Source organism: Notothenia coriiceps, unplaced genomic scaffold, assembly GCF_000735185.1.
Source record: "Notothenia coriiceps isolate Sejong01 unplaced genomic scaffold, NC01 NC01_scaffold00034934, whole genome shotgun sequence".
Lineage (NCBI taxonomy): Eukaryota > Metazoa > Chordata > Actinopteri > Perciformes > Nototheniidae > Notothenia > Notothenia coriiceps.
In genome coordinates this window covers 5,488-17,122 of record NW_011367635.1, presented here as the reverse complement: position 1 = coordinate 17,122, position 11,635 = coordinate 5,488, and the positions used below count along the sequence as shown (strand labels likewise).

The 11,635-nt window shown below is 38.9% G+C and overlaps 1 protein-coding gene across 3 annotated transcripts in view; it reads right to left on the bottom strand.

The window, feature by feature from the left end:
• The window catches only part of mctp2b (multiple C2 domains, transmembrane 2b), a 31,824-nt gene that overhangs the window by 17,031 nt on the left and 3,158 nt on the right, over positions 1 to 11,635 (bottom strand). The window contains exons 3-10 of one of the 3 annotated variants that reach the window (XM_010790946.1): positions 8,974 to 9,116; positions 8,788 to 8,864; positions 7,822 to 7,936; positions 7,637 to 7,669; positions 4,861 to 5,031; positions 2,575 to 2,705; positions 1,259 to 1,445; positions 23 to 64 (exon numbers count right to left, since the gene is read on the bottom strand). In XM_010790946.1, coding sequence (XP_010789248.1) covers positions 23 to 64; positions 1,259 to 1,445; positions 2,575 to 2,705; positions 4,861 to 5,031; positions 7,637 to 7,669; positions 7,822 to 7,936; positions 8,788 to 8,864; positions 8,974 to 9,116 — 899 coding nt within the window. The remainder of the gene's footprint in view (positions 1 to 22; positions 65 to 1,258; positions 1,446 to 2,574; positions 2,706 to 4,860; positions 5,032 to 7,636; positions 7,670 to 7,821; positions 7,937 to 8,787; positions 8,865 to 8,973; positions 9,117 to 11,635) is intronic. The other 2 variants (XM_010790945.1, XM_010790947.1) reach the window with 2 other exon arrangements.

Here is an 11,635-nt window from a genome sequence, read left to right as displayed (position 1 = left end):
CCTTGATCACTTTTATTTGAAGGAAACCAACATCACGGAGGTTTTTCAGGGAACTTTTCAAACTCTGTGGGGACAAATGGAGATGAATGAAAACTAGAAAACACTAGTTTGTGCACAGTCCTCTAACTTTGGATTGATCACACAATACATGAGTCAGGCTCTGCTTTATCTCAAAATGTTAGGAATTTTGGAAAATGTATCTTGGAAACAAAAACCAAAATGTTTAGTGTAGTAAAACAAATTATATAAAAATAATAACAATGATTGTCAAATTTAAAGACATATTACATGTACAAAAAAATGTATTCTGACTATAAATGTCTATTTAATAACTATGTTTTTTGCATATAAGAATAACCATAAAACCACAGTATCAGTATATACAGATATTACCCACTTCAGTGCTAAATGGACAAGGAATTATGATGAATGTTGTAAGGGCGTTAAAATGTTTTTTGGAAGCTGTGGCATTCATGACTTTAGGGACAATCACAAAAAAAAATCAGTGATTTTGCAAGCTTCAGTCTGTTGTTGGAAAATACTGCCATCTCTTGGCCCTTTTAACACAGAAAGTACCGCAAGAATCCTTGGAACAGTTTAGACTTAAATAACCCCGACCTGACTCGGATTTGAACCTGATTATTACATCTAAACATGTTGAATTGCAGATTCCTGGGGCTGACTGAATGCAATATCTTCCACAATGCCTGTATGTCGTAAAAATGCTCAACGACAGACTGTGTAACCTTTTCCCAACTTATTTCCCCGTACATAAATACAAGACTAGTAAAAAGCATCTTAAACCAGCAGTGTTGGAAAGATAGTGATAATACAACTATAACAATGTCTTCACCTGTGTCTATTTAAAAAAAGAGATGTATGCAGCTGTTAGAGTTTATTATAAAATACCTATTTTTAACCAATGTTTAGTCTAACGAAAAGTACTGTTTCAGAACATTTCGGTTAGGTTAGATTAGTTTGATGATATTTGGTTAGCCTAAGGTGATTTTTAGTTTGTAACGTTTTGGTGTTAGGCATAAAGTCTCTCCAATTCTAGAAGTTAGTTTTATATATATATATACTATATATATATATATATATATATATATAGTAAATACTTTCTGTGAAGTTTTTGGGACTCTATTTTCTTAAACTTTGGATAGTTTATCAGGAAGTCCCCTTATAAATGTATTAAAACATGACTTTCATATTTAGAAAATAGATTCAAGGTGTCAGATATGCAGACACAGGTACTGACGTAGTTGTCCAGCTGGTTCTCTTGTTCGTGGGGTTCATCGAGAGGCGCAGCACACAGGTCAGAGATGGAGACGCCGCTGCATGTGTTCAGTGTGAGCAGGAAAACTAAGCGCCCCTTGCCCTGGTCCAGTGTGTGTGTTAACAGCTGTCTCTGATCAAAGGGTACCCTGGACAGGTCAACTTCACATCTGTAAACACAAACATATATACAAATGAAGTTGCAGGTATGCAGTCAAGCGTGGTCACATGCATGCAAAATAGTGTGTAAACACATACAGGCATAAGAACCAACACATTTCATTTTGAAAAGATCCCTGTAAAACCTGTGCTTAAATCATTACGCCTGCCGACATCGTTCCCATTGTTCATTGAAACGACGTAGGGCTTCATAGTAAAGCTGCTTATTGGGGCCATTGTAGAAAAATCATTTATACAAATACTGAAAAGAACGTTCAATAAATAAAGCACTTTTGAAGAATAAAGCATGTACACATGTCACAGTAAAGGCACACAATACAAATATGAACCTACAATGAGCATAATATGGCCCCTTCAAAAACCAGAAGGACACACACACACACACACACACACACACACACACACACACACACACACACACACACACACACACACACACACACACACACACACACACACACACACTAAATGTTGTTATTATTATTTTTGTTTACTTTTATTTTTATTTTGGCAGTCTAATGGATAGTGAGGTGGGCTGATGATTGGAAGGTTGCGAGTTCAAATCCCGCCAGGAACACCACTACTAGTGTGCCCTTGAGTAAGGCACGTAGCCCTCAGCTACTCCAGGCAGAATGTCCCTGTAATTGGTCATTGTAAGTCGCTCTGGAATAAGGCGTCTGCTAAATGCCTAAATTTAAATGATATTTTTGGGAGAATAAACCCCACAGATCCTCAACTCCGGTGTGTCACTCATTAACAACGCAACACAGAGCAACAAGAACGTTGTCTACAGTAGCCATGAACTCGCATGTATTTTCTTATTTGAGGGGGGGGTGGATGCGTGGAGGTTAAGGGGCCTTTGGCTTTTCTTGCCGGGGGGGGGGTGCGGTGCCCCCACAAATAGAATCACATTCTGTGGGAAACACTGAAATCAGTAGATTATCTTTTTTCAGAATAGGTCAAATTCATGGCAATTTGTCTTTATAGCCTAAGTGCCTAAGATGATATGGTGATTCTGGCAGAGTATTCCATAATTGCTTAATTCAAATGCAAAGTATAATTTGATGAGGTCATTGTCTGCAGGCATAACACACTGGCAGCTTCTGAATGCAGACTCACGCTCCCAAACAGTCCTCGCTCCTCCGTCCTTCTTTAGACCAGAGCTCCACCTCCAGGGCGTCCGGACTGTCCACAAACTGGTTCAGAGTGAACCTCTCTCTCCACTGCGGGTTGGACACTCTGCAGTGATTCTGAATAAAAGAAAGAGTTCAGAACAAGAAACATAAAACATATATTTGTTTTAATTCACATGTAGTAAAACCCTGCGAGTAGCCATTCAAACTCAAATCAGAAATCATTGATTTCCTAATTTCCCTTTTATGATATGATTTCAAGTGCTGTCAAAGTAAATGTTATATTTTTCACTTAGAAAAAGCCTGTAGTTATAGAGGTTCATCAGTTTTACCAGATTTTTTTATTGAATGGCGTGTGAATGTTTAAGCTTTGAATCATCTTCAGAAAGCAGCATCAGATTTCCATGGCACATGAAAGCACACGGTAATTACTGTCACTCCGAAAGAAAAGAGCGGAGTGGTGCTGCTCATTAGCATGGAGCTTTGATGTGTAAAGGATGATGTTGCAGAATAGCCAGACAATAATCAGCTCAGACATCATCCAGCTGACAGGGTGAGCACTGATTAAAGCTTCTGATGTCACTAGCAGAAGTCCATTTCATTTGATTCCAGTGCTCAATAATATACATCATCTCTGTGACACTCTGCTAACCGTATTCGTAGTACAAAAAGTGAATGCTTAATTTATACATTAGTATAAACTCTGTTGCATAAAATAGTCAACATTATAATGTAATACACCTTGGTAAATACACCATAATACAAATAAATAAAAAAATGTTTAGGGTTTAATGACAATAACCACTTCGCAATTTTCTACCAAATATATTACTATACTAGAGAATGCAATTCCTGAAGAAATTGCTAGTGGGAATGCTTTATGCTGAAAAGCTGACGCTAAACTGCTATGCTGAAATGTAATGTCGAGTGATCTGTCGCCATTGCAACGGCATTTGATGACACCCCATAATACGCTTAGATGCGTTGATGGCTGCATCGTTACCAAACCTGTGAAGTTTTGGGCCGTTTGGAGCATTTTCACTGAAACAAGAAAACCGTGTTTCATGGCGAGCATTGTGTTGCCATGGCAATGGCATTTGAAGAAACCCCATAATTGACGTAGAGCTGTTGAGGGCTGGACCGGTGATATACAAGCGAAGTTTGGGGGACGATCGGACCGTGTCCATTGGACTTACAGCGACATTGTGCTTAATGGCGAGTGGTCTGTCGCCATGGCAACGGCATTTGATGACACCCCATAATACGCTTAGATGNGTATTTACCAACAAAGTGGAGAAAACCGAGAAACAAAAATCACCACAGTTTCAAAACTTACTCATAGGTGTTATGGCAAGAGTTGAAATTCAGAACAATAGTGAAGAAGCTACTCGATCTTGTAAATTGAGATAAAAGTAAGACAGTATCAGAGTGTTACATCTGTTACAATAAAAGTCCTGCATTCAAAAATGTTCCTCAAGTGAAAGTAGAAAAGTTTACTAATCATCAAAATATAGTTAAAGTACCAAAAGTAAAAGTAGTCATTGTGCAGATTGGTCAATTTCAGAATAATATATATGATATGTTTTGTAATGATTGATCATTAAATTGTTATCAAAGGTAAAGGTGCAGCTCATTTTACAAATTAGATCAAAGTCAAGTAAAGTACAAATATCTCAAAATTGTACCTAAGTACAGTACTTGAATAAGTGTACTTAGTAACTTCCCACATCTGAAATCAGATATGACTTCAAGTCATGTGATCATTTCTTAGTATTTGATCCTTCCACTTGGCCTCAGGAAATGCAAGGACTTCACAGTTTTGGCAACAAGTTTTGGAGAAAGCAAATTGGAGGCTTAAAAAGAGACTGAGAGGGAGCAGAATTGATCAGTCTAGATCAAATATGAACACAAAGGACACACATGCACAAAGACATGCACTTTTACAGAGAGGTGTCAGAGTAAAGATGCTCCCAAGTTTAAGGCGGCATGGAGCATTTGGTGGTTTAGTGCCCTGCCCAAGGACACCTCGGCAGCGCCCAGGAGGTGAACTGGCATCGCTCCAGCTGCCAGTTCACTAACATGGGACTTGAACTGGCGACCCTCCTGTTCCTGAGCCAAGTCTCTACAGACTGAGCTAGTGCCGCCAAAGGGAGAAGGAGCAGAGGAAAGGGAGTGTGAGGAGAAGAAAAGAGAGGAGGGGGATTTGAGAGAAAAGAGAGGGTTTAAGAGGACAATAGACGAGGACGAGGGGGGTGGAGGAGATGAGAAGTACCTTGCTTTTGAATCTCTGCTCTCCCAGTCTGAAGCGGACAAAGAGCTGACCCCCCTGGGAGTCCAGCGGCATCTCCTGGCCCTCCACCAGAGTCACGGACAGCACAGAGGTCCACAGCTGACTCTTCCTCAGAGACTCGGACAGCCGGAGGTTCTGAGCAGAGCTCCCCGACTGCAGCGGCAGGTCCAGAGAGAGGAGAGGTTAGATTACAGAACCAATGACCTTAAGGATATCTAATGGGGCTGCACAATTCAGAGAAACATAACTAATAGTGATTACTTTTGACTGATATTGCAGTTTCAACTTGATTTACGATATTAGAGGGAATCTCATTTTATTATCATAATAAATTAAAATGATTTTAAAATGATTCAAGTTCATATTTGTATGTAGTGCCTCTACTGTGACATGTCTCCATGCTTTAATGTTCAGAAAGCTCTTTATTTTCCTCGTGCTGCAGCACCCTTTCACCCTCTGTCTGAAAGGAGAGCGTGAGCCAATAGAAGCACGAGTGTTACACAATGAGGTCACTAGGTTAGTATATAAAATAATAATAATAATAAATGTGGCCCCTTTAAGACCATCTGCACTAAACAAGGATGTATTTGATTTCGTGTGAAACCTGTTTTTCTGCAGCACTACAATGAATAATCCGGATATTTTTGAAATATTTAGCTTTTAACAAATATTGCTTATACACTGTATACTTAAATCAAACCAAATCCAATTAATCTCCTTATTTACCATCCTCTTATCTTTTATAACGATGCATGTATCAAGCAGAGCCGGGGAAAAGAAGGAACACAAACCAGTCCAATACATAGAATAGATTCTACTTGGGAGAGCCGGTTGAATGAGATACTATTTTCTCTATTCTTCAGTGAAAGGAGGATTAAATTGTCCCTTCAGTTCACTGAGAGATTAGGCCAGGCCTGCAGTAGCGTCTCTCTTCCACATATAATAGGTAGCCATGTTCTTGGATAATTAGCCAAGCTTACATGAAGACAGCACTGTAGGGAGATCTATTTAACCAGATTCAAGTCATGCAGATCAGGCTGACAGTGACGGTTCTGCCACATGCAGAAAAATCACATTTCACATAGCGGACCACACTCAGTGCAGCCGGCGGAGTGCAATTAGCATGTGGAGTAGCAGGGGGACTGGAACCAGTCATGCAAATAACGGCAAGACAGCAACAATATGGCTGCAACTCAATCTAAGAGCATGCAGACATTAAAAGGGGAAGAACAAATGTTGTTAGAATCAATAGCCTTCATTTCTAAGATATTTAATCTATCCAAATCAATGAATAAAACCTTTTTTACTAAAAGAATAATTGAAGTATTGCAAGTGGTGTACACTTATCCTACACACAGAGTCAAAGTTGTGTCTACCATATTCCCAGTTTTATTTTTTAGTACATTACATTTTTTAAATTGGTAAATCCAATTGAGAAATCTAGTCTTAGCCCAACAATTGTAGTTTTGTAACGGCCACTTTTGTCATTTGTTGTAAATTAGAAAAAAAATAAATATATATATTAGCGCACAGTTGACTGGAGTAGATCCTGAAATGATCACCCCTAAGCATGCATTCTAAAATCTTTATTTAAAAAAAATAAAATGTTTTATCGAATGTTGAAATAACCAAAGATTCCCACCACGAGCAGACACGGTCTGGTTCCAGCCTCGGAACAGATTGATAGATGCATGCATTATAAAGAAAAGAGGGTACAACAAATAGCATGCTAAGCAAAAAGAAAGCATGCATTCAGCAGCTGCTCTGTGGTCAGAGCATATAATGGATGCGCTGGCAATATTCTTCATATTCTTTTGTTATTTAAAGAAGAACCATTAAAAAACCCAAACCAACAACGCTTCTCAGTACTTCCCTTCTCTCCCTGTGGCATTCCAATCCAAGCCTTTTGGTTTCTACTGAAAACGTGCATCTATTTTATAAAAAGTGTCACAAATGTATTGTTTTATTTCATTCAAGCAACACTAAGTATTTTTTCAAAGAGAAGAAATAAACAAAAGAAGTGACGCGGTTTTGGAACTTGTGTCTTAAAGGGCCCATAGGGAACGGTGACATGAAGAAGGTGTAAAAGTCATGTTGTACTTCCTTCTTCTACTTAATTAATTAATTTTTATATTAAGTAACAACGCTTGTAGGATGGTTTTTTTAAACGTTGTGCCAGACTGATTCTATGGACATTCTCCGGATATCATGAACAAAAGTTGACTCAACTGTCATTGTAAAAAATCTCTGCTTGCACTCCGTTTACAGGTTTTAGTACTTTTGCATGACGCCACTTTTTAGGAATGGATACCTTTTCGTACTTTAAAAAAGGCGAAATATTTTCGAATCAAGTGTTTGTGGCAGGAGGACGCTACTTGGCCATGTTCATGGTATTATTGTTTTTGGATGCCAATAGAAAACTATGGGACAGAGGACTGCGCAATATGTCAAGTTTTAAAAACAAGGTAAGTAGGATCAATTTAGTGTTGGTATTGGTCTTTGTAATTTTTTTTCTTTTCTTTTCTGGAAACTGACTTTAAATGACTAATTATTTAAGTATTGGTCAAGTTTCATTTGCTACAGAAGAAACACAGAACACGGTGATCTGCTTCCCTCTTGTGCAAAGACTCAGAGCAACTTTAAAAGCCTAACATTCAATTCCTAAAATTATCTTCTTGGTTCATATTTAGCAGACTGATTAAGAATGCAGATTTAAAAAAAAAAGTCTGTCTTGTGTGGTCCCTTCAGAGTGCCTTACCCTAACACTTCGTTTTCTCATTGGGTGCCACCGCTGGCGACAGGAGCATGCATGTTAGCAGCAAAACAAAATGACACTGTGGTTAGTCAGGCACAGACACAAACATGTGCAGTCTATACAATGCATGAGCAATGAATACAATGTACAGCAGGTGTCCCTTCAGTTGGAGAACATGCAGTACATACAGGGCCTCTTTTGCTGTCTCCGTCTCTGAGTGACAGACTCATGTCCACCAACACGAGGCCCATGTCCTCCTCCAGGCTGTTGGGGTCGTTCAAGGACAAGAGCAGCTCGTTGGCCCTGGAACACATCGACCAGAGGGAGCATCATGTTAAGATTTGTTGACATGATGTCAGAGAGAAGTTATTCTTGCTTCCTGGAGAGGCGGAGCTAAAAACATAAAAGGCTTGCCTCAAGTGGAGGCCCATCTCCTATTCTTTTTATTTGATAAGCAAGCTTCCTTTGCTTTAAATTGCATACATATCCATCATGTTGTTTTATCCTTAGTTGCTGTATTGTTCAATTTAGATTAGGTGTTTCTACATTCTTCTAACTGTTGATTTGATTTGCCCTTTTTTGCTAGATCAACCAGCGAACAATAGGACACAGATTTGGAACTTCTTATGTGCTCATTGTTAAATACATTGCATTGACTTTTAACTTTAAAACCAATCTTTTCTTACCCAAGGTAAACATAATCTTTTTTTTTGTTTTTATTTTAATATTTGCTTCTTTAAAATTGTTCTCATATCATGAGGCCAAAACAATGTAAACTGAGTGAAATGGTTAAAGCAGACAGAGACTTTATTAGGAAATCAAATATTGGCCGATGACTGCTTGTTGCAAACACATAATTATAAGCACATATATGTGAGCCAAGTTGCTATACAGAAAGGCAGAATATATGTTTAAAGGTAATCTTGGAAAGGTTTTTAAAGTAATTTTTTTCAAACAGTCAGATCTTTTAAGAATAAAAGGTATACTCAAACAGAAGACTTGTCAACATTGTTTGTTTATGTGTTAATTGCAAATAGTTAATTGTTGTACTGTTCGCCAACTTATTTTTAGCATATTTTCTTTTTAATTCTCAAGAAATCAGTATTCATTTATAAAAGAATACTTTACCCCCGAACTCTAAATGAAAGACTCACTTGTCCATCTCCAGTTCACTCAGGGTGACGGTAGCGGAGCCCATGAAGTCATCAGTAGTCAGATCACGGTCGTAAACCTGAGTCACATCAACGGCAAGCGAGTGTTCATACAGAGCAGATATGATAATAGTGATAAATAGCATTGTATATAACTTAACCACTATGTGAACAATGACAGTGCGTTACCTTGATGTACAGTTTCTGGTTCAGATCCTTCACAGGAATGGAGAAGCTCTCATTCCATTTGGGGTTCAGGTCTCTATAAACCACTTTGCTTTTGTATAATGTCTTCCCATCCAATTTGAACTTCACATAAGGGTCGCTGGTACCTGAAAACAAGAACAAATACAAGCCAAAGCAGGTGGATTAAACGCAGCTGTTCATTCAACTTTACAAATAGTATTTTATTAAAAGGTGCCACATTACGCTCATTTTCAGGTTCCATATTTGTATTTTGTGTCTCTACTGTGACACGTTTACATAGTCCAAAAAGGTGTGGTAGAGAAACTCCCTCTGGAGGGAACTTAGGGATGTTAGCCTTTGCAGACCATACACAAAGCTAACCATGTTTGGAAAGGTTTAGTTTTAATTCATAGGCCAATATACTCCAGAGTGCTGTATAAGGAACTTATTGTATTGTCGTTCTGCTGTATTTTAAAAGAAGTGCATTTTGTTATTGTGACTAAAATACACTGATGCAATGACCGTGCGTTTTATTTCACCCTTGTTTCTCAACTTCTACAATAACTGTACAGGTTTCCAGTGAAAGGGAGGAGCATGGTGTACTCTCTCATGAGTCTGAACAGAGGATGTGGTTTCTGTCCTCTTCAACCAGGGGCACCACAAGCTTCCTGACTCAGTAGCCAATCAAATCTACGCTTCCACTACAAAAAGTGACAGCAGCTGAAAACTGTGAGTTTGTCTCATGACTAGTGTGTCAGGTGAAGATAAGACAACATGTGAACAGGATTCAGAATGAATACATGTTTCATTATAAGATTTTAAGAAAAGTGTTTTACTTTTTTTAAACCTCGCTTTCACAAACCTCACTTTCATTGCTGCTCTTTCAAATCTTTTCTCCTTTGAGGTGTGACTTCTATCTGTTCTATCAGTCAACCAGCTGGGGGCAGCAGACCACCAATCCCACCATCAGATTCTGCTGATTGGCCAAGTATTTAATGCAGTTATTGTTTTGTTGTTTGATATTAATATCATAACGTTTTCAGTTGTAGTTTCCCTTTTTGGATTTATAAGATTTCCTTACATGTTCCTGTATTTTGACATACCTCCTTTCTCTCATTGTGTTCTCCTGCAAGTCATATTTTATTTCTCTAAAAGCTGTCATTAAGGGCTTAAGCACATTGATTTCCCCCCTCTTTATTCTTTCCTTTCATGTAAATGCACAGGATATAGAAATACAGCCAATAAAAGGATATCAAAGTTTGTAATGGGTAAGACATTTAACTACTATGCCGTATGTGTCTTTATACAGAGTTTGCAGAAAAAGTGTGTAAATATACATTTAAAAAAAATGTATAAATACATGTAGATATTTTATTTCTATTCTATATTATCATACATTTGTTTTAAAGTCTATAATATATATACATCCCTACTATTTAATATTACAACTTCTTATTTTCTTATTATAAATTGTATATATTATGCTCCCATGCAAATAAGCATTACATTACATTATGCCACAACTCATTGTTTGTCATCAGCAAACAACTGTCAGCATTCACTCGCACTGCTTGCATTGTTTCTAATCCATTCAAAGAGAATAATAAATGTTCTTCCTGCACTGCTCTTAAAAGGCTGCATAGTCTTAACAATCATGCAGGGGAAACCAAATCCTCCTTGGCCTTCATCCTCCTATCATTTTTCTGCATTATCTTTACCCACAGCCTGCTTGTGTAAATACAAAGCCACACGAGAGAGAAGATAATCCAGAGACATGCCCAGAGTGAAAGGCCTGCTTTAATGAGTGCAGGGTGTGGTTCAGACAGGTTCTAATGTGCCGTGTGGAATCCTGCCCCGGCTGTTATAAGACCTGCACAGAAAACCTGACACTCGGCTGTCTCGGTTGCCCCTGGAGTCAAAAACGTTGTGTTTGATCAAACAGACACAAGCGCTTACAAGCCAAGGCTAAACACACAGACTGAGGTCAGCACAGGCAGAAGCACACACGCAGGAGAGGACACAGGTCTTTTCTGCTAGGCTTAAAGGGGCCCTACGATGCTCATTTTCAGGTTCATATTAAAATGTTGTGCCTCTCCTGGGACATGTCTCCATGCTTTAATGTTCAAAAAGCTTTCTTTTTCTCATACTTTTCACCCTCTGTCTGAAACCAGAGCTCAGCCTGCTCTGATTGGTAAGCCGGCCATCTCCTTGCAAGAGTGTTACAAAGTGATGTCACTGGGTGTTTCTCAATGTCGAGTAAAGCTGCCCCAGAGCCACTATTTCAAGCATACTACGTCATCGAGTGCCGCCGTAGCACTGTTCCAATGCCCAGCATACTTGGAATTCTACCGAGCCCGGCGTACTTCGTTTAGAGAAATTTCGAGGATGCACATGTGTCGACTCCACAGTCTTAAAATCCCCACAATGCTTTGCGCAAGGACCAATTTCCCCAAATCTGTGGCGGAAAATGTAAGGCGGGGCCTCTCATATGAAGCACACCTGCTCGCCTGTTCCACTCTTTGTTTTCCGAATGCCAGGAAGTATTCTTGCCTCGCTTCTGAAGCAAGTGACACGGAAGACATGTGCTACCAAGCAAGCGTACTCGAGATTGAGAAACACCCAATATGTTACGGAAGTAAGCAAAGGAGTCCTATCGAGGCATTTT